Source organism: Sus scrofa, chromosome 6 (genome assembly GCF_054392235.1).
Source record: "Sus scrofa isolate SSC_HxYL_T2T_F1_AM1 chromosome 6, Sscrofa_HxYL_maternal_Yorkshire_Landrace_v2.0, whole genome shotgun sequence".
In the NCBI taxonomy this organism is placed as follows: domain Eukaryota; kingdom Metazoa; phylum Chordata; class Mammalia; order Artiodactyla; family Suidae; genus Sus; species Sus scrofa.
The window spans coordinates 33,326,820-33,350,880 of record NC_139388.1 but is presented as its reverse complement, the minus strand read 5'-3'; the positions used below and the strand labels follow the sequence as shown (position 1 = coordinate 33,350,880).

General features: G+C 38.9%; 1 protein-coding gene across 9 annotated transcripts in view; it reads right to left on the bottom strand.

Moving 5' to 3' along the window:
- The window catches only part of RPGRIP1L (RPGRIP1 like), a 343,331-nt gene that overhangs the window by 233,076 nt on the left and 86,194 nt on the right, over positions 1 to 24,061 (bottom strand). For 8 of the 9 annotated variants that reach the window (XR_014805895.1, XR_014805896.1, XM_084960288.1 and 5 more), the window contains 2 exons: positions 19,727 to 19,860; positions 16,236 to 16,993 (listed from right to left, as the gene is read on the bottom strand). The exons of the other annotated variant lie outside the window; for it this stretch is intronic. Coding sequence is in view for 6 of the 8 variants with exons in the window: in XM_084960288.1 (XP_084816414.1) it covers positions 16,881 to 16,993; positions 19,727 to 19,860 (247 nt within the window). In the remaining 2 variants the exon portion in view is untranslated. Of the gene's footprint in view, positions 1 to 16,235; positions 16,994 to 19,726; positions 19,861 to 24,061 lie in introns of those variants that run through there. 9 annotated transcript variants of the gene reach the window in all.

The window sequence follows — 24,061 nt, the reverse complement described above, 5'->3', positions numbered from 1 at the left end:
ATTTATTATTATTTCATTCCATAGCTCCTGGATTTCATGTCATAGACTATCATCACCTGAAATTTTTTTTTTTCTTTTTGCCTTTTTAGGGCCGAACCCCGGGCATATGGAGGTTCCCAGGCTAGGGGTTGAATTGCAGCTGTAGCTCCCAGCCTATGCCACAGCCACAGCAATGCCAGATCTGAGCTGCATCTTCGACCTTCACCACAGCTCACGCAACAACAGATTTTTAATCCACTGAGTGAGGTCAGGGATTGAAATTGCGTCCTCATGGATACTAGTCAGATTTGTTTCCACTGAGCCACGACGGGAACTCTCTCACTTGAAATTTTAAAAATAATCATCTGTTTACTTCTAGTGCATTTATGGTTTCATTTTTTTATATGTAAATATTTATAGAATTTATTTTGCTTTAAGGTAGGAGTAGAAATCCAGTTAATTTTTTACTCGATGCTCTTTTATTGCTTCCAGCATTACTAAGTAGTCTGCTGAATTAGTTAAGCCATTAATTTAATAAGCAACTTTTTTTTTTTTTTGGTCTTTTTAGGACCACACCTGCAGTATATGGAAGTTCCTGGGCTAGGGGTCAAACTGGAGCTGCAGCTGCCAGCCAACACGACAGCCACAGTAACATGGGATCCAAGCCACATTTGCAACCTACACTGCAGCTCACGGCAACACTGGATCCTTAACCCACTGAGAGAGGCCTGGGGTTGAACCCACATCCTCATTGATACTAGCTGGGTTAGTTACCTCTGAGCCATGACGGGAACTCCCTAATAAGCCACTTTTGTTGTGCCATCTTCTTGTATATATTTGAGTCTGTTTCTAGACATTCTGAGTCACACTGAATTTCTGCAATACTGTCTCTTGATCATGGTGTATTTTACATATATAATGTGGTGTTCAAGTCTATTTGCTAATATTTTACTTAAGAGTTTTGCTTCAATATTCATAAGTGAGATTATTCTCTAATTTTCTTTTGAGTATTTTTACACAGTGTTTATTGGGTTTGCAAAATGATATATTCACTTTATAAGATTACAGAAATTTTCCTTCTTTTTAGATCTCTGAAACAGTTTGAATAGCATTAAAATTACTAGTCTTTTAAGGCTTATTAGAATTCATTTGTAAAACTTTCTGGGCCTAGTGCTTTCTGGGGATTAACTCTTTATTTTTTTATTTTTAATTTTTTTTTGTCTTTTTGCCTTTTTCTAGGGCCGCTTCCTGTGGCACATGGAGGTTCCCAGGCTATGGGTCTAATCAGAGCTGTAGACGCTGGGCTATACCAGAGCCACAGCAGAGTGAGATCTGAGCCACATCTGCGACTTATACCACAGCTCACGGCAACGCCAGATCCTTAACCCACTGAGCAAGGCCAGGGATTGAACCCGCAACCTCATGGTTCCCAGTCAGGTTTGTTAACCACTGCGCTACGACGGGAACTCCAGTATTAACTCTTTAAATAACTGTGTTTCTTCTATGGAAATTGATCTTTTAAACTTCCTATCTCTAATAGGGTTAATTTTGATAGGCTGTATTTTCTAGGAAAGCATCTACTTAATCTAGGATTTCAAATGTATTTTAATATACAACTTAAATTCCTGATATTTCAGCGTATCCACTGATAGAATTGTTAATTTCCAACTGTCATGTTTTAATCTGTACTTGTGCTTTCTCTCCTTTCTAATGATTAAAGCTATTTCGTGGGTTTTTCTTCAAAGAAAGATCTTATTTCTTACTTCTACTATTTGCTTTTTAACTCAGAAATTTCTGCTTTGCTCTTTCCTTCTCGCTACTTTTACTAGATTTCCTTTTTGTCTCTTTTCTAATTTTTGAGATAGACATTTAATTCATTTATTGTTATACTTTCATTTTCATTCTTATAAATATGTAATGCATGCACTTTATTTTTTAAACTTCACTTCAGCTGTATCTCAAAGACTCTGACAAATCAATCAGTGTGATACATCACATTAACAAACTGAAGAATAAAAACCATATGATCCTCTCAATAGATGCAGAAAAAGCCTCTGACAAAATCCAACACCCATTTCTGATAAAAACCCTTCAGAAAGTGGGCATAGAGGGAAACTACCTCCACATAATAAAGGCCATATATGACAAACCCACAGCGAACATCATTCTCAATGGTGAAAAGCTGACAGAATTCCCGCTGAGATCAGGAACAAGACAAGAATGTCCGCTTTCACACTACTCTTCAACATAGTTTTGGAAGTCCTAGCCACAGCAATTAGAGAAGTAAAAGAGATAAAAGGAATCCAAACTGGAAAGGAAGAAGTAAAATGATCACCATTTGCAGATGACATGATACTATACCTAGAGAATCCTAAAGACTCTACCAGAAAACTGTTAGAGCTTATCCACAAATTTGGCAAAGTTGCAGGACACAAAATTAATACACAGAAATCAACGGCATTTCTATACACTAACAATGAAAGATCAGAAAGAGAAATTAGGGAAGCAATCCCATTTACCATGGCATCCAAAAGAATAAAATACCTAGGAGTAAACCTACCTAAAGAGACAAAAGACCTGTACTCTGAAAACTATAAGACACTGATGAAAGAAATCAAAGATGACACAAACAGATAGAAAGATATACCATGCTCTTGGATTGGAAGAGTTACTATTATCAAAATGACTATACTACCTAAGGCAATATACAGATTCAGTGCAATCTCTATCAAATTACCAAGGAAAATTTTCACAGAACTTGAACAAAATATTTTAAAGTTTGTTTGGAAGCACAAAAGACCCACAATAGCCAAAGACACCCTGAAAAAGAAAAATGGAGCTGGAGGAATCAGGCTCCCGGACTTCATATTATACTACAAAGCAACAATCATCAAAACCATGTGGTACTGGCACAAAGACAGAAATATAGATCAGTGGAACAGGATAGAAAGCCCAGAATGAAACCCACGCACCTACAGCCAACTAATCTATGACAAAGGAGGCAACAATATACAATGGAGAAAAGACAGCTTGTTCAATAAGTGGTGCTGGGAAAACTGGACAGCCACATGTAAAAGAATGAAATTAGAACACTCCCTAACACCATACGCAAAAATAAAATGGATTAAAGACCTAACTATAAGACCAGATACTATAAAACTCTTAGAGGAAAACATAGGATGAATACTCTCCAACATCTTCTCAGATCCACCTCTTAGAGTGATGACAGTAAAAACAAAAATAAACAAATGGGACCTAATTAAACTTAAAAAGTTTCTGCACAGCAAAGGAAACCCTAAACAAAGTGAAAAGACAACCCACAGAATGGGAGAAAATCTTTGCAAATGAATCGACTGACAAGGGATTCATCTCCAAAGTTTATAGACACCTTCTGCAGCTCCATACCAAAAAACCAAACAACCCCATCAAAAAATGGGCACAAGATCTAAACAGACAATTCTCCAAAGAAGACATATAGATGGCCAAAAAACACATGAAAAGATGTTCAGCATCACTCATTATTAGAGAAATGCAAATAAAAACCACCTTACACTAGCCAGAACGGCCATCGTCAAAAAGTCTACAGACAATAAGTGCTGGAGAGGGTGTGGACAAAAAGGAACCCTAGTACACTGTTGGTGGGATTGTAAATTGGTGCAACCACTGTGGGAAAGAGGATGGAGATGCCTCAGAAAACTAAACATAGAACTACCATTTGATCCAGCAATCCCACTCCTGGGCATCTATCCAGAGAAAACGACTCGCAAGAACACATGTCCTCCGATGTTCATTGCAGCACTATTTGCAATAGCCAAGCATGGAAACAACCTAAATGTCCATCGACAGAAGAGTGGATCAAGAAGATGTGGTACATATACACAATGGAGTATTACTTAGCCATTTTTTTTTTTTTTTTGTCTTTTTGCCTTTTCCAGAGCCGCTCCCACGGCATATGGAGGTTCCCAGGCTAGGGGTCTAATCAGAGCTGTAGCCGCCAACCTACGCCAGAGCCACAGCAATGTGAGATCCGAGTTGCATCTGCAACCTACACCACAGCTCACGGCAACACCGGATCCTTAATCCACTGAGCAAGGCCAGGGATTGAACCCGAAACCTCATGGTTCCTAGTCAGATTCGTTAACCACTGCGCCACGACGGGAACTCCTACTCAGCTATTTTAAAAGGAACAAAATACCGGCATTTTTAGCAACATGGATGGACCTAGAAATTATCATGCTAAGTGAAGTCAGCCATACAATGAGACACCAACATCAAATGCTTTCACTGACATGTGGAATCTGAAAAAAGGACAGAATGAACTTCTTTGCAGAACAGATACTGACTCACAGACTTTGAAAAACTTATGGTCTCCAAAGGAGACAGTTTGGGGGGTGGGGAGATGGGCTGGGGTTGTGGGATGGAAATCCTACAAAATTTGATTGTGATGATCATTGTACAACTACAAATGTAATAAATTCATTGAGTAATAAAAAAAAAACAAATACTCTGATATGTAGTGTTTTCATAATCATTTGTAAAAGAATTTGTTCAATTTCAATTTATATTTCCTCTTTGACTAAAGAACTGTTTAATAATTAAAATTTTTCCAGGTAGAAAAGACCCTATGCCTTTTGATTTTATTTATTTTTAGTCTTATTGTATTGTGATGACTATTATATTGGTTTACATTATTTTTATTTAAAAAAGCTTACTGATATTTTCTTGATGACCTCAGATATGGTCAATTTTCATGAATGTTTCATGTGTATTTGAAAAGAAGAAATATTCTCTTCAATAAAGGTGAATAGTTCAATATATATTTATAAGCTCTACCTTGGAATTGTGTTGTCTAGATTTTCTACATTTTTATTTACTTATTTAGCCCATTTTCTCTGTCTTGAACTAAGATCGGATCTTATAAGTCTCTTCTAAATGTCTTTCCATGTATTTCTTTTCTATATTCTCTATGGAGGTTGCTGCTATATTTTTTGATGCATAGTTATTAGTAACTTTTACATCTTCACTGTGAATTATGGTCTTTAGTATTATATTATAAAGTGAATTATGGTCTTTAGTATTATAAAGTGTCCTTCTTTGTCTCATTAAGCCCTATTCCCTCCATGAATTTCATCTTGTCAGACATCAAGTTTACAATCCTTGATTTCTTTATGTGCATTTACCTGGTTAGAGTTTTATCTATTCTTTTAATTTTATTGCACTTTGTTTTAGGAGCGTCCTTTACAGTATAGGGTGGAATTTTGCCTTGTAAGACAATCTGAAAATCTCTTTTCTTTAGTTAAGACCATTTACATTTATTGTTACAACTTAAATACTTGATCTCAGCTGTCATATAACTTTATGTTATATTTACTGTGTGTTTTTCATTCACTGATCTGTTTTCACTGCTTTTTAGTTTTAAAAAATATTGGTGATTAGAATGATTTGTGGTTCTTGTTTCTGTAATTATCTTTCCACGGATATCTTCATATAACGCCCATGTTTTCATTATTTAGGCTTCTACTATCTGATTTGTCTGCTTTAAATGATATTCTTGACTCTCATCTATAATCTATGTGAAACAGAAACAAATTTATTCTACTTTCCCATTTCTTTCCCCTTCTTTAAAAACAGTGTCGTATCCATTTTATCAGAGCACAGAACACCTTCATACTATTTTTTCATCTTATCCCCACCATTAGTTGGTCTAAATCTATAGTTAAATATAGTTAGCGTTTACCCCCAGTCTTTCTAAAGTTTCCTCATTTACCTCTTAGTTGGACAAAGGTGGTCTTCTAGTAGATTCCTCAGGAAGGATTCATTAGTACAATAATCCCTGAATTCTTGTCTAAAAGTGTTTTCTATAAATAAGCATATGAAAAGATGTTCACCATCATTAATCATTAGGGAAATACAAATCAAAATCATAATGAGATACTACCCTACACTCGCAAGAATGACTGTTAAACATTGAATAGTTTAAATCCTTGCAAGTGTTGCAAACATGTGGAGAAATCGGAACCCTTGAACACTGAGAATGTAAGATGGTTCAGTTGTTAGGGAAAACAGTCAGTTCCTCAAAAAGTTGCATAGAATCGTCATGTGACCTAGTGATTGCACTTCCAGATATATATCCCAAAGAGTTGATCATGGGTACTCAAAGAAATCTTTGTACCAAAATGTTCATGGCAGCAATGATCACATTAGCCAAAAGGTCAAAACAACCCAAATGTCAATCAATGGATAAATAGACAAACTGTGGTTATTTACACAATGGAGTACTATTCAGCCACAAAAAGGAATGAAGTACCGATACATGCTACCAATGTGGATGGGCCTCAAAACCACTATGAGAAGTCAAAGAAGCCAGACACAAAAGCTCACATATTTTATGATTCCATTTCTATGAAAGGTCCAGAACAGGTAAATCCATAGAAACAGAAAGCAGATTAGTGGTTGCCAAGGGCTGAGGAGAGGGCAATAGGGTATAAATGCTTAATGTATATAGGGTTTTATATTGATGGAAATGTTTTGAAACTAGATAGAGGTGGTGATTGCACAACATTGTGAATGTGCTAAATGCCACTGAATTGCTCACTGAAAATAATTTTATGTTATGCGAATTTCATCATAGTAAAAATTGGTTTTCTAGAGCCTTGATATTTGAAGGATAGCCGAGTTGGATTTTAAAAAGCCTTGGTTCACACTTTGTCTGAGGTTTTTGATGAGTATTTCACTTCTGTCTTGCTTTGTAAGTTGCTCTTGTGAAATCTAATGTCAACCAGATTTTTTTTTGAAAATAACTTTTTTTGGTTTTTTCCTGGAGGACCAGAGGATGTTTTTTCTTTAACTCTAAATGCCTCATTGTTTTATTAGGATATGTTTCAGAGTTGATTATTTTGAGCCAATTTTCATACATCGTGGGACCTTTCAATATGTAGATTCAGATCTTCTTTTATTTCAGGAAAACTTGGGAGTTCCCACTGTGGCTCAGTGGAAATGAATCTGACTAGCATCCATGAGGACGAAGGTTTGATCCCTGACCTCACTCAGTGGGTTAAGGAATAGGTGTTGCTGTGGCTGTGGCGTAGGCCAACGGCTACAGCTCCATTTCGACTCCTAGCCTGGGAACCTCCATATGCTGCAGGTGTGGCCCTAAAAAGACAAAAAAAAAAAAAAAAAAGGAAAACTTATTCATGTTTGTCTGCCTATCATAGCTATCATTTTCTCACTGACTCTTTCTACCTCTTTCGCTAATTCCATTTCTTGGCTCCTTTCATTCCCATCCACTATCTTATTTAGTCTACTTGCAGCCAAATTTATTTTTTCTTAGGTACATTACAATTTCAAGATTAATTTTGTCTTCAGTTTCTTTCCCAACATCAATTCCCTTTTTAGAAGTTCTGGTTTGTCTGTTTTGAGTTTTAAAATTCCTGACCTGTGTTTTTTTCCCACTATGTGCAAATTGCTTTTTTTTTTTTTTTTGGTCTTTTTTTGTCTTTTTAGGGCCACACCTGCGGCATATGGAGGTCCCCAGGCTAGGGGTCCAATAGGAGCTGTAGCCACTGGCCTATACCACAGCCACAGCAGTGCAGGATCCAAGAGGCATCTGTGACTTACACCACAGCTCATGGCCATGCTGGATCCTTAACCCACTGAATGAGGCCAGGAATCGAACCTGCAACCTCATGGTTCCTAGTTGGATTCATTTCCGCTGCACCACAACGGGAACTCCCTGCAATTGCTTTTTAAATTATATTTAATTCATATTGGAGTACGGAATAACATTTTCTTTTGCAGCAGGGCTGGTTTTATTTATTGCTCCTGGGGTTTGCAATCTACTTAAAAGTTTTTCTTAAACTTAAAAATAATTGAAATACTTTGTGAATTCAGAAAAGTAAGTAGCTGATAACCTTGCTTCACTTTTTCCCCACCACCTTAATCCACCATCATTAAGAATCTATCATGCATTGGGGTTTATCACAACACTTACCATGAATAATGTCATCCTTTTTGCCATTTGATTAGCGAGTGACCCAGTTTCAGGGTCCCATCCCGATGTTTCTTCTAGGGCCACTTCTGGTATCTACTCTTAGCCTGGGTTCCCCCAAAGCGGGGTCTGAAACAAGGGGTTGCATGAAGGTACTTTATTTGGGAAATGATCCCAGAGAGGAAGGAGAGTCTTTGATGAGTCAAGTGGAAGAAGGAAAGGGCAATGCAAAGTTGTATTATCAGGTTGTTCATCTCTATGAGTGATGGGGCTTATTTTTGCTTGAATCCTGAGCAGTGCACTTCAGAGCTGTCCATCAGAGGGATGAAAAGGGGGAGTATTTCTTCACTGGCTCCTAACTCCTTTTGGTCAAGATTTCCCTGGGAGAAGGAGAATGTGAGGTAGGGCCCAAGAACTGTTTCGTACTATTTTCTAATGGCTTCTGTGGTTTCCGTTAAGTCAGCGATACCTGGGTACTGTCTTTTGTCTCTGACTTCTAAGATTTCCTCTTTGTCTTTAGTTTTCAACTGTTTTTCTATGATGTGCCTTAAGTAATTTGGTGTTTATCCAGCTTGGGCTCACATTATTATCTGTGCCTTATGTGTATTCTGGAAAATTCTTACCCATAACCAGTATTGTTTCTAATTCTCTTTTTCCCCTCCTGGGACTTCCATTATGTGTATAGTCCTACCTAGATTTAATGCACTTCAATTTTTTATGCTTTGCAGATTTTTCTCTTTCACATATCAAAAGTTCGTGGCAACCCTATATTGAGCAGGTCTATCAGTGCCATTTCTCCAACATGATTTTCTCACTTGATGTCTCTGTATCACATTTTGCTAATTTTCATATTTCAAGCCTTTTCACTATTAGTATATTCGTTATGGTGATCTGTGATCAGTGATGTTTGATGTTACTGCTGCAAAAAGATTATGACTCACTAAAAGCTCAAATGATAGCTAGCATTTTTTAGTAATAAATTGTTTTTAACGAAGGTATTTTTAGACATAAATAAGGTTTTTTTTTAGACGTACTACTATTGCACACTTAGTAGACTACAGTATACTGTAAACATAACTTTTTTTTTTTTTAAGGCCAAACCTGTGGCATATGAAAGTTCTCAGGCTAGGGGTTGCATTAGAGCTGCAGCTGAGGCCTGTGCCACAGCCAAGGCAGCACTGGATCTGAGCTGCAGCTGCAACCTACCCCGAAGCTTGCAGCAATGCTGGATCCTTAACCCACTGAACAAAGCCAGGGACTGAATCCACATCCTCATGGAAACAACACTGGGTCCTTAGCCCACTGAGCCACAATGGGAACTCCTGTAAACGTAACTTTTATGTGTACCGGGGAAACCAAAACATTTATGTGACTCGCTTTATTGTGATATTCACTTTATTGTGATAGTCTAGAACCGAACTTGCAGTATCTCCAAAGTATGCCTGTATAACTTTCCACACAATTTCATTAACTACCTCCTTTTTTTCTTCAGTATCTTCCATTTTTTATTTCGATGCATCTGAATTGGTATTTTCCTGATTTATTTCAGTTTCCTAAGTCTCTTCAATTGTGTCACATTCGCTGTTGGGTACCCACCTAATGAATTCTTAAATTTCAGTTACTGTAATTTTCATTTATAAAATGTACACCTAGTTTTTAAAAAAATTATGTTCAATTCTATGTCAAATTTTTCAAGATTATCTTTATGGACATATTAAACATTTTTTTGAAGTTCATAGATGATAATTCCATTATCTGAATTACCTATGAGTGTTTCATTTGTCTGTTGTCTTAGTCTTCAGTTATGCGGTCTTGTCTTAAGTGCCTAGATAATTTTATGTGTACCAAACACTGCACATAAAAAAATGTAGGAATAATTTGAGCCTGGGGGATTTACTGGGGCTCCTAGTCTTCAGTGGACCCTAAATTACGCTTTTTATTTTTCAAATTCCTGCGAGGCTGTTGGAAGCTCTGTTCAGCTTCTGAGCCTCTTATGCATACTTTCAGAATGGCAGCTATATCTAGGAGAAAATCAGCCTTCAAGCTTAGCTCACTTTCTGGGCTTTCCTCTGTTCCCAGAGTTAGCTCCTGTAATTTCTTACAGCCTAGGTAAAAATCAGCTTTCCAAGTTGTTCGTTCTCTTTCTTTCGTCTTTTTTTTTTTTTTTTGGCCATTTCTTGGGCCGCGTCTGCGACCTACACCACAGCTCACGGCAACGCCGGATCCTTAACCCACTGAGCAAGGGCAGGGACCGAACCTGCAACCTCATGGTTCCTAGTCGGATTTGTTAACCACTGCGCCACGACGGGAACTCCCTTTCTTTCTCTTTCTCTCTTTCTCTTTCTTTCTCCTTTCCTTCCTTCCTTCTTTTCTTCTCTTCTCTTCTCTTTTCCTTCCTTCCTTCCTTTCTTCTTCCTAGGGCCACACCTGCAGCATATGGAAGTTCCCAGGCTAGGGGTTGAATTGGAGCTGCAGCTGCCGGCCTAACAAACCACAACCACAGCTACGTAGGATCCGAGCTGCATCTGTGACCTTCACCACAGTGCACGGCAATGCTGGATCCTTAACCCACTGAGACCAGGGATTGGATCTGCATCCTCATGGATACTAGTTGGGCTTGTGATCCACTGAGCCACAAGAGAAGCTCCCCAAATTGTTCTTAACCGGAAGGGTAATCCAAACTATCAAGTTTACCATTACCAGGATAGAACTGCAGCCTGCTGAAAAGGTTTCTGACTTTGTTTTATTATGGAATATGGATGTAGATTCTTTTTTAAGTTAAAAGTTATTTTGGATTTTCCTGGACCAGCCAGGGCAGATAATCATATGGGTGGGGGAGGCTTATAAGGTTTCTTAGCTTGAGAGGGTCCTCTTCTGTTGTTAGAGTGCAGTTTCTTTAATAAATGATCTTCTATGATAGTGATACAATTTAATGATACAATCTTCTTTCTCTGGGCCCCAGAGTTTCAGCTGGTTCTTCTTTCATTTCACTACTATACCTTCAAGGGAGACCTCCTCCTTCCAAAATGTGCCTTTTTCTTCCAGAAGAAAGTGTCTTTCCTAGGCTGCTACCTCTGGTCCTATGTTATTTCCAAACACCTTCCTTTCACTTCCCTAGTAGCCGATACTCTGATCACCAGGCCTCAGACCCATTCTCGGTATTTCCTCACTCGGGGGGTACTTTCTCCTTTTGGTAGAACCTTAGTTGATATTATCTGTGTTCTACCACCACTAGAATCCTGCCACAGGCTCCTCCCTTGTGCTTAGCCCTTGTCTTGCTCACTCTCTGGTGTGGGCTTCTGAGCTGATGTCTATTTATTTTTCCCACTTTTACCTAAAGTGAAGTTTGTAGAATTTTTTGTCTCCAGTTGTAGGAGTGGGTTATTTCTTGTCCTATTAAGTTGTAGGAGTGGGCCATTTTTTGTCCTACTAGAACCCAGAACAATAAAAACACATGTTTTTAACGTTTAGATACAATTATTTTTCAGCTAGCCTTTACTATTGATTTCTGATTTCACTACGTTTTGCTCAGAGAACATATCTATAAGATCTTGATTCTTTGGAAATTGACACGCCTGTTGTGGCTGAGTACATGGTTAATTTTTCTTTGAAGGTTCTACATGTGTTCTGTACTCATTTGAGTTTAGTAATCAAAACAAGCAAATCTTCTAGACTTCTTCCTATTTTTTGATCTATCACTCTCGGACAATTAAATTCTACTAAAATCCATATAGTCACAATAGTGCCATTAGTTGTTACTTCATGAATTGTGAGGCTATACTGTTAGGTATACATATCTTCAAGTTTACCACATCTTTTTTTTTTTGTCTTTTCTAAGGCCGATCCCGTGGCATATGGAGGTTCCCAGGCTGGGGGTCTCATTGGAGGTGTAGCCACCAGCCTACACCAGAGCCACAGCAATGCTAGATCTGAGCCGTGTCTGTGACCACACCACAGCTCGCGGCAACGCCGGATCCTTAACCCACTGAGCAAGGCCAGGGATCAAACCCGCAACCTCATAGTTCCTAGTCGGATTTGTTAACCACTGAGCCATGACGGGAACTCCAAAGTTCACTACATCTTTGACCTTTTGTTCCCTTTACCAGTATAAAATCTCTGTCTCTTGTTTTTCACCTTGGATTTTATTTGGCCTGATATTGAAACTGTTACCCTGTTACATATTCAACACATCTATTTCTTGTTTTACAACTTGTCTTTCTTCTCTTGGTTAATTAAGTTTCCCCAGGAGTTCCTGTGGTGGCGCAATGGAAAGGAATTCTACTAGGAACCATGAGGTGGCGGGTTTGATCCCGTGTTGCTGTGAGCTGTGCTGTAGGTTGGCAGCTGTAGCTCCGATTCGACCCCCAGCCTGGGAACCTCCATCCATATGCCGTGGGTGCGGCCCTAAAAAACAAAAACAAACAAACAAACAAACAAAAAGGCTCCCCAAACCCTAAGCTGTATTGTAGACTCTTAAGTTTTCTTCCAAAACTTCTCTTATTTTCTCTTTTGTTAATGATGACATGTAATTATGACAAAACACATTTACATCAAATATAGCTTGATTTTAACGACACATTTCCTTAAGATTTCTTAAAAACTCCTTATGCTTCAGCTCCTTACCCGTGATTCCTGAGAGCTTTTGGAGTGTCAGCCTCTGTTACTTCACTGTAAAAAAGTACAAGAAGTAAAGACACAAAAATTAGCTTGCTGTTTCTTTAGGTTCATAATGGCTGACAAAGGGTGCCCCTGTCATATTAAATTAGGTCTTAACACAAATGAATGTTGGGGAAGGGCACTGGAATTGTCAGAAATGCTGGCATTTGAAGAAGTGGTTGTAGCACCAAGGAAAGAGAAAGGAAAAAAAAAAAAAGTGCTTCAATTAAGTGAAAATGAGTAAGGGGATAGACAGGTGGGAGGAGACGCCACAGATGAACATAGATATGAAGAGAACAGATGATAGAAATGTAAAGATCAAGAGGTACATTTGAGTTTAAAAGCAAATGGATGATATTCAGGGAGGAGGGAGGTGACGCTGTTAACAGGGATGAGAAAGGCGAATCTCCACAAAGAGTGAGAAAGGGCGAAAAGCAGAGAAAAGCCCAAAGGCATCCACCACAGAAGAGAGGCCATGTTCTAAGTGGGAGGGAACCAGATTTTACTTTAGAAAAACTGAAGGAGAAACATGGTTTACATACATTAGTCAATGTTATATGGAAAATGAAAGGGCAAGAACAAAAGGTGCAATGATCCCGGGAACACGGGCCCACTTCTCCAGGAGGTCAGACTGGAAGACGCGGTCCACCGGTGGCACTTTGAAATGGAAGTGAGATGTCTATCTTGCAAGATCAAAGAGATTAGGATGAGGGGATGTTTCTAATTCTGTATTTCCAGTTTTCAAAACACTTGTTTCTACGGCTTTGATATTTGCTCTCTTTCTGGTTGACCTGGGGGTTGTTTTTGTTCAGAACAAAGGGGATGTAAAGCTGCATTTGCTCCCATTCATGGATCTAATTAGGCAGGTTGTGCAATCTCTAATAAATCATGGGTGTAGCTTTCCTTTGTTAAGGTGGGCAGAGGCCTTCAGGCATGAGTGACTTATTCAAATGGGCTCTCATAGTTGGGGATGAACGATCATCCTGGTACTGTCAGCCGCTTGAGAATGTTTATACCCCCAAAGCTCTCTCTTGGTTGCTCTGTACTACCCAAAGATGACATTTTATTCGTATATTTGTTCACAGACACGATTCACATGTTGCTATCAGGAGCATAAGGAAATCATTCTCAATTCAGCAGTAGGGCCAGGTTGGCTGAAAAAAAAAAGTTATTTTCCATATCCACAAAAATGTTAATTAGATTCTTGTTAGAACATGTGTAAGAAGTGGTTTTCATTGTCACAGCTCTTGATGTCAGATTACGAAAATAATTTATGTTTTGTTGTGGGAATGTGGGGGCATGCTGACCCTCCACCGTCACATGACTACGTCTCAGCCCACACTTCTCCATAATACACAGAAATTATTTGTGTTTTGTGGTAACGAGTGAATGGCAGGAACAGCAGAATTTCACCGTGGCTGTTCTTTATTTGATTAAACATATTCTCTATTTATTCTTAAAAAAAAAACTAATTTAAGTTAAATGGCAATAAACCATGATAATTTAGAAAACATGTTGAAACTGAGAGTGAAGAGAAATGTTCTCTGCGTAAACCACACTGGAAACCATAAAACTTATTTTTGTCAACTGCTTCTCATGACAGTGGCTAGGAATTCAACATTTCTACTACAGTAGGCAAAAAACATGTAAAATACACTCTCCCACATACCACATCACATCTCTATTTATATTTCCAAACTAAAAGCATTTCAGCCCCCCAAAGTTCTGAGTGTACGTTTACACCAACAGCTGTATGTTCACATAAGCAATTACCTTAAACTGGGGTGTTGTGTGGCAAGGCCCCCTCCACCCTTAAGCCATATTTAATGGATCAGGCTTGGATGGCCAAGAGAAAGCCATTGCTCTGTATCCTAAAAGGGGGTGAACGTGTCAATGAGCTCAGGTCATCATGAAACAAAATGAAAAACTCTTCTCAGACCAGATCACGAAACCCACCTGAAGCATCCAACACCGCTTATCCCCTTCAAAATGTGTCAGCAGCTCTTCAACTACTCATGAGAATTAGTTTTGTGAAAATTCATGTAGCTTGAAGCCGAGTATTTTAAAACTAGAAAAGGAATCTTTAATAACCTGTTATGGTCCACATGAACATGACAGAAATATGGCTAATTCTCTAATGTTACCGGAGGTGTACATGCTACACCACTGACTAGATCGCAGAAGTTTTCTAATAAAAACTTGCTCTTTCCACTCAAAGATCATAAGAAGTCAGCACAATCCAGTCTTCTCCCTGCAGAGAGGGTATTAAGTTTGGGATGTAACGTTTTAAAACAATAACACAAACCTCCTGGGAGAAGACCACAATAAATGTCTCAAAAACCACTCAGTTAATCCCAGGGTATAATCGGGCTGTTTTAAATTACTGCAGGGAATATTACGGGCCTTAATGACACTGTAACTGCTCAAAGCCAAAGAAAGCTAGAAAGAGAGGCCAAAAAGATGAGCTCAGAGCCAGCTGAAGTGACAACAAACATGTGGCTGTTTACTAGGATTGGAGAGGTTTAGTCTGCAGATGTTTGCGGTCTCTAGAAGGTTCCAGAGGAATGAGTTGCTGTGAAGATTTGCAGAGTTTGACGAGAGCAAGATTCTTCTCGGAGATGGCAGGCCCCAGACAGGGAGGCCCAATGGTAGAGAGAGAATTTATAGATTTCTGTGGTCAGATCATACTCTACTGGTTCCACAATGTACATCAACAAATTAATATTGTACGGATGTCATTTCAAAGTCTCCTAAAGACGAGAGTCATTATTGAAGCCATTAGAGCACAGATGGTTCAAACTATATGCAGATATTCATACTTGCATTTTTGCATTATAGCTGCTTTTTTTTTTCTGTTGAACTGTAATGAATTGTCTCATAATCTATTCCATCTTCTTGCCATTAGCAGGCTTTGAATGTTCACAAATAGGAGCAAAGAACTCATTTTCCAGAGCTTTAATCACACAAAGAGAGAATGCCTAATTCTCTAAATGAAATGGTCTGTGATCACTGAAGCAGAGATTTAATATATCACGGCAAATTAGGTAGATTTTAATAAATTACTTATCTCCCTGAATACTTTACATATGCTTAAGAAGGAACATAGCCTGTTTGCAAACAGCGAAAACCTACGGCCTATAAAAATCCTTTGAAGAAAATGACAAATAAAAAAGTAAATTAAAAAATGAAATGCATTATATCCTAGACCTCTAGAGACAATTCCTTTGCAGCATTGATTCACAGCTCCATTAAAAATATCAATTAAATCCTTCAGTGAGATTGAGAAAAAGCTAGAAAATTAACTTTCTGAGCTGCTTTTCGAGGATCTGGTTATCCAGATACATCCTAGCATTGTATAAGCTTGATGTAAATTTTAAAAAATGATAAAAAGATACTCCTTTTCAGGTCTAACGAAGCATATCAGAATTTGAGCCTTATTTTTAATTTTTTTTTTCTACATCATAAGCTAGGTTTTCAAACTGTAAGTTTCATGTGTATATATCTATCTCTTCTTTACATACACACATTCCTGGACCCTATGTTGCCATTACCAATACATGAAAATAATAAAAATAAGAACTGTACTTTTTAAGAAAGAAAAACAAACAAAAAAAAAACTTGCAGTAATTTAATAAGTTGGTGCCAAGTCTCATTCTTTATATTTAATTGATGGAAACGGCACGCATCAAAGAAAATGCATACTGAGCTTTAATGTGCATAAAATGGATATTAGCATTTTAAAGAGGAAGATTAACACATTAATCCAAGTAATTTTCATATATTGCTTCTAATAAAATCTTCACAGTATAAAACTCTTAATGAGGCTAATCACAGACATTCCATTTAGGGGGACAATTAGGGATAACATAAAAGTATTTCTTTTTCATCGGTTTTCTAAGATTTATGCTTTTTTGCTTATTAAAAATAAAAATGGGAATTGCATTTCAGTTCTTCATAAGAATGTTGAAAATGCAAATAGACTTTCTCATGCTATCATGTAGGTATAAATTATTGAGAAGGTGCTGCCCACTGTGGAGAACTTAAGTCCTGAGGGTCGGCAGTCCTGGGAAGGAGGGACTAGAAAAATAAACAAATGAAAAAGTACACAAAACTTGAACACTTCAAACTCAGGCCTCCCCCCTCCCAGCTCCCCATGAATTATAGATTATATACACCAGAGTAATTACAAAAATCTCGTCTAAGTGCTTTCATGTGAGCATTTACTCAGGAGTAGGCGATGCCTCTGGACCAGTTTCTTTCAAGCCTCCAAGTCATCTCTGTATTGCTCGTAGACAGACCGTAGGGCATCGAGTGCTCTGACTGTTACCTTGAGCTTGCCAATACTTCCACCATCTGCTCGAGTGTCCAAAACTAGGGAGACAAGAGCAGACAAGTGTTAATATCATTCAACAGATTTTTCTTCAGATAGCCTAGCTGCAACAGTAGTCAAAAGGATGAAAACAGCTCTATAAAAGTCCAAAATTCACTGGTATCTCAGAAATCTAAAACCTAAAGCTTGCCGTGTGTGTATAAAGATACACATTGTAGATGCACTGCATGTGTGTATACATACTGCCTGCAGAGTTAAAACTAATGACCTAATCCAAAAGTTTATCTAGTGGAAAGGCTACGGGATAATGGTTGCCACACAGAATCAGAATTTCTTAGCAAGAAATAAAGTCTAAAAGGGATCAAAGGGATCAAGATAGGACAATGAAGAATTTGTTCTAACAGCATTATTAATAAATATCAGGAGTTCCCATCATGGCTCAGTGGTTAACGAACCCTACCAGCATCCATGAGGATGCAGATTCGATCCCTGGCCTCCCTCAGTGGGTTAAGGATCTGGCGTTGATGTGAGCTGTGGTGTAGGTGGCAGACATGGCTCGGATCCCGAGTTTCTGTGGCTGTGGTGTAGGCCAGCGGCTACAGCTCCGATTGGGAACCTCCATATGCCGTGGGTGCAGCCTTAAAAGACAAAAACACAAATAGCACAGTGGCAACCTCCTGTAAAGAAGGTACATGATCGTAATTGGGAATGATTATTTATCTTTCTAAGGAAAACATTCCATTTAAAATAGATTACATGTGAAATTAGAAAAAGTTAAACTGGCAGACCCACACTTTAAGGTCTATGGATTAGCTTTGAGGGTCTATGAATGAGGCTGCAGGAAAATAGATGTAAAATTTTGAGTGTCTGTGGGCTTTTCTGGGCACAACTTGTGTATCGAAGCCGACTGCTTGATAATCCTCTGAGCACTATGTTGGGGGCCGAATGGGACGCTGATTCAGTACCTGGGATCCCATCCCTCTGGGAACGGTGATACCCACTAGTGACTCAAGGCCAGAATTTTCGACTTTGTTAAGTCTGATAGCACTTATGAGTCCATATAGTGTCTTCTTTATTTTCCTAGAACTTTCAATGTGTGTGTGTGTGTGTGTATGTGTGTATTTATTTACTTATTGGCTACATTTGCAGTATATGCAAGTTTCTCATCCAGGGACTGAATCTGAACCACACCTGTGACCCATACCACAGCTGCGACAATGCCGGATCCTTTAACCCACTGGGATCGAACTCACATCTCTGCAGTAACTCAAGCCGCTGCGGCTGGATTATTAACCCACTACACCATGGAGGGAACGCCTGTGTGTATGTTTAATTCCAAGAAAATCTGTAAGGAAACCTTCAGATAAAATGTAGTATACAATGACTTAGGTGGATAAATGAGCAAGCAAGAAGATTGCAGGGGCACAAGTGGTCCCCAACACACTGCCAAGTTGCCTCTTTTTGGGACATCTCACTTCTACATCTGGCATGGAGCAAAGCATAAAACACTTGATGGGACCAGTGTTTAATTTTCTGATTCTTTCCCAGAACAAGGCCACAAGAGCTGTTTATATCAAATCAGGGTAGTCCCATGTGGTCTTGCAGAAAGAGAAGATGGGTTTCCAAAGAGGACTGACTGGAGAAAAGATTAAGAATATAAAGCATAGATCATTTTGATCATTTTTGTCAGACTCTCTTGGTTCTGGGTGTCTTTAATAGGATTTAGGCTAATATTTTAATCCTCTCATCTTCTACTTCTACGCCTGCCAAAGTTGTGATTGTGTATGTGATATGTATCATTTATAAAATTTCCCAGAATAGGTTCCTAATTTGGTTCCTTGGTCTAATTTGGTTAGTTATTTGGCTTGATCCTAACCTTGGAGCACTGGATACATATCCAGCTTGACAAGCAGCTTAACATCTGAACTACGCCAACTACCCAACTACGGTGAGAGCAGAGTGCCTGGCACTTAAGAGATGTTCAATTAAGTGTTCATTTAATGCATGGATAAATGAGTAAACAAACCGTGTACATTTTCCCGGTGGTGGATGGCTCTGCTGACTTAACAAATGAGAGGAGAACTCAGTCTCATTTCTCCACTTACTGTATAGCCTAGGCCACCCCTGATTATGATTTTTTTTTTTGTCTTGATTCCGTAAAGTACAACTCCTTCAGCATGTTCTAGATATGGCACTTAAGGATAAAGAGTGGAAATCAGGCATTGCTGGGACGCATACCTGGTGATGTGAAAACCTAGGAGAGCACTTTTTATCAGGAATCCCTCACTCCTCCCTGAATCCCAATGGGAAACAAGTGGCTAAAACCACTCAGTTATTTGCAGTGACTGTACTGCTGAACTGTAAAACTGAATTAAAGAGAAGCCTTGCAAAAGACACTATAATGATCACTCAGAATAACATGCCTTAGCTGAAGCAAGGCTTGACAGCATGAGGCTTCCATAAACAACATTAGAAAAATCCAATGGCTGAATTTTTGCCACACACACAACCCCCCATACTCACACAATGAATAATTCCTTGTGAAATGCAATAAATTATTTTTAAATTTCTGTTGATTCAAGGGAAGGCAGAAGGGGAGGGTCAGAGGGGGATGTAGGGAGGGGACTCCAGCTTTGCAAAAAGACAGCTTGCGTTGCAAAGGATTCAGCTAATGTGTGACTCGAAATCTCTGAAGCCAGCAGAAAGGTTTTAATAAAGAATTTGGATTTCAGCAATTGCTGGTTGTACAGATTGAGCAACACTTCCACCCGTACCGTCAATATTTTGCTCGATGATGTCGCTCCCTTCCCGGAACATGTCAGCGAGGTCAATGTTAGCCATGCCAATGTCCTCACACTCCAGATCCTGCTCATCCTCTGGGGGGTCACTGACCACAGTGAAGCGGACGCTGAGAAGGGGAAGGACAGAGAACATCACTACAAAGTGAGAAAAAAAAAATCACCACGGAACAAAACCCCCGAATGGGTTTTTATCTCTAACTGTGAAATCTCCAAGTTTCCAATTATTCCAATAAAAAGAAAATTATATTAGGTTAGATAAGTTATTATATGAACTATTAGAATTATTATAGCACACTCAGCCTTCACATGAACACTAATCCACTTTTCTAAGCACTGATTACCATTTAAGTCTAGAATCTGAGAAAATTACTAGGCAAAGAGAAGAACCAGATGTTCACTCTATTATGCACTATCTGATCGTATTTTGACACGTCTACTTCTAAGGCTAAAAGGATCAAGTGAAAAAAGACCATGGAGGTTAGGGAAGCATTTTCCACCTAAATGCAACATTTTCTATAGAAATGAATGCACAGCTTTGGAGTGACTACTAAGCAATTTTTCCAACTGTGTTCTATATATTCGGAATTATGTTAGATAAATGTTACAGCTTTGCCCAACAGCTATATGAAATGTTTGTATTACTTCAGCAATCTTTTAACTTACAATCATAGCATCCAAGTTTTATTTTACTTTTAGACACATAATTGTAGGGTTATGATGGAACTGATTTGAATTAGTGGCTTGTGTTCAGGCCAAACACATTTGGATTGACCAAATGACAGGAATTTACAGTTAAGTACTCTTTTGATATGTCTTGGCAGCATAGCTTAAACCATGAATGCTTGTAAACTACCATTTTAACCATTTTCAAAATGTATCCATCCCAAATCAGAAACAAAACAAGAAACTTGCTTCTTAGATAACATTCTTAGGTAAAAATCTAAGTCTCTGAGAACATCATGCCTTGAAAAATATGCACAAGTAAAATCCTTCAAGCACTTACCGGTAAACATGACAGCATTTTAAAATAATTTGCTAAAAATAAGTAGTCAACATTTCATTCCTTAACTAAGTACTTGTTTTTAGCTAGCAATACATTTTGATTAGAAAATAGAAATCCCTTAGGTTGAAACCAAAGGTAATGCTTATTTACACAATACTTGTGTAATTGGGAAGAGTGCAGATCCTGTGCTGCACGTGAATAAGACGGATATTTTATATGATGCATAAAATAGAGGGATTAAGATGGAGTGGTTAAGGGCATCCATTCTGGGTTCAAATTTCTGCCTTCCTACCAATTAGCTATGTGACCCTGTACAAATCACTTAACCTCTCTGATCTCAGCTTCCCTATCTGTAAAATAGGAACAATTCAGAGGCTCTTGTGAGGATCAAATGAGATGATACATGGAAACAGTGCCTGGAACTCAGTAAGCATCGAGTAAATATTTGCTCTTTTATTATGACTATTTTTAACCTAGGTAGGGCTCCTTCAGGTTCCACATTTCTAAGGGGAGAGATAATAATGACATGGGAAAGGCTTCCTTCAGTTGAAAACTGAGACACCCAAATTATACAATGACTCTATCAGTCAATTAATCAAGAAGAACAATGATGAAAGAAACTGCCCTAAAATGAATACACTTAAAAGAACAGGAATTGGAAGTGATCTTTGATGCAATTACACCTACAAGGCCTCCAGAAAAAAATACAGGCTACACAGACTGTAATAATAATAAATTTTATCTTTATATAATGTCTTCATATCTAAAGATCATATCTTTTTTTTTGCTTTTTAGGGCCGTACCTGCAGCATATGTAAGTTCCCAGGCTGGGGGTTGAATCAGAGCTACAGCTGCTGGCCTACACCACCCACAGCAACACAGGATCTGATCCACCTCTGTGGCCTACACCACAGCTCATGGCAATGCTGGAACCTTAACCTACTGAGCGAGGTCAGGAATCGAACCTGCATCCTCATGGATCCTAGTCGTGTTTGTTAACTGCTGAGTCATGAAGTGAACTCCCTAAGGATCATATCTATATCACTTTACAAATGCAGGCTATTATTTCCACTGAATATATGAGAATTCTGGCAAAAAAGGGTGGGGGGAAACCCTTCTAATGCCCAGAAACAGGGCGAAACACAAGAAGATACAATTTATTTCTGGCTTTAAATTGTTTAGAGAACAAAATAAGATGTCCAAAATTAAGAAACTGAAGTTGAGCTGCAAAAGGAGAAAGGTACATTAAAATAACTAAAAAAAAAAAAAGAAAAAAAAAAAAAAACAAACCTAAAAAATTACAGCTTGGCTTAGGCCAAACTGTACATATACTCACACAGACACACAGGCACATCTATCTTACCTTTAGCCCTGCGGAGACACAGAGGCAGAACCTTGCTTTACGTGCTGAGGCGTACAGTCTGTGGACCTGGACATACACAGACGGTGGATGCCTGGCATCCAGGTGGATGGAGGTCTCCACAGAAAGTGCCCCACGGGCTGCTGCCCCTCTGCATCCCACCTCTCCCTCCTGCAGGTCTCCCCCGCCAGGTCCTAAGAACACACTTTTCCATCTTCCGTCCTGCCTGGAATTGCCTCTGCCTGGAACGACCTTCCTAGGGCTGCTCATAACTTGATTCAACCAGCTTACCTGTCATCGCCTGAGGTTTGCCTTCACTGCAATTTTCTATTCTAGCTTTCCTTTTGCTTATTTTTTCTTGTTCAGCTTTCTTCTAGTACCTACTGTAAAATGGAATTGGTTTATGTGTTTACTCGTTGTCTGTCTCCCTCAGTGGGATGTAAGCTCCAGGGGTGCAGAGACATCCTTCTGTTCAGCAGTGTAGCTCCTGATACTTATGTAGGGAACATAAATATGTGTAGAATTATTATGTGAACTACAAAACAGAGGTCCTCATTAAAGGCTGGCTCATTTGGGGATGGCTGACTGGAGGAGGCAGGTCTTGTGCTGGGCCTCACGATATAGACCTCAAACGTCACTTGCAGTTACTTGGGAAACCACAAGGAACTGAACTCTGTAGGTCACTTAACATTTTTTATTCTTTCCTTATTCTTAAATACTTCATTTTTTCTTTTTCTTTTTAAATGGCCGGCTGCACCCACAGCATATGGAAGTTCCCAGGCCAGGGATTGAATCAGAGCCACAGCTGTGGCCGTTGGCTGCAGCATGGCAATGTGGGATCCTTTAACCCATTGTGCTGGGCTGGGGATCGAACCTGTGCCTCCACAGTGACCTGAGCGCAGCAGTTGGAAGCTTAACCCACTGCACTACAGCGGGGACTCCTGAAATACTTCATTCCAAATAATTTTTAAACTCCTATTTCAATGTGTTGACTCCCTTTTAAAGTGACACGTGTATATTTGCAAATATAGCAAGGGGGTAGAATGCAAAGGAACTATACAAAGCACATAATTTTATGGGGAGGGAAGATTGGCCAGGCTTCGCTAATGGTGGCTCTACAAGTTATCACCAATATTCAAGAGGGCTGCTTTCTGAGAAAATGAATTCTTATAAACTGGGAGGTACTTTACGTAATGTGACCTTGGACTATTTAGAAAAGGTGAGAACATTCACTGGAATAACAATTGTCTTTTGCTGTGGAAAAATGTAAATTCCTTTTTTTTCCTTAAGGAAATGATACTGTCAAGAGAGAGAAGTGGGACAGGGCTTCTCTCTCCCGCGAGGGCCCCATCCCAGCCATGGCAGTCACAGGAGCACGGCTGGCACTCATGCAACTGTCATCGGCTCTGAGTCAGTCACTCCCTTGCAGTGTTTCTCTAAAATGACATGAATATTTGTGTCTCTGTGGAGTGTTGAGATTTTTAGGGAAACAGTGATGAGAGAGTAGGGGTTCATTACAGTTACATTTTTTAAAAAAAATTTTACACCTCAGACCTGGATAGTGGTGACCCAGTTTGCTGGCCGCAGAGAAGCAGATGACATGGCCAGTGCTGTTTAGTCACTAGTGACCTGGGATACCCCGGGGGACTGGTGGTATCCGAGGCAGCCTTGAAAGAAGCTCAAGTCTACCAAAGTAAGTATAACTTGAGTGATTATCTACCAACCAGGGAAAAACAGAACCTCAAGGTAATGAACAGGGTTTTCCCATCCTTTCTTCAGAATTATGTAAGATCCAAGGAAATATTACATACATTTCAGGGAGTTAATGAAAAACCTACTATCGGATCCTAAGAGCTAAGAATTGCAGTCTTCTTTCATGAAACAGAACATTAAATGCTAGTTTGGAAACTCTTTCGAAAACTATAGTGTCTTTTTTTTCTTTTCT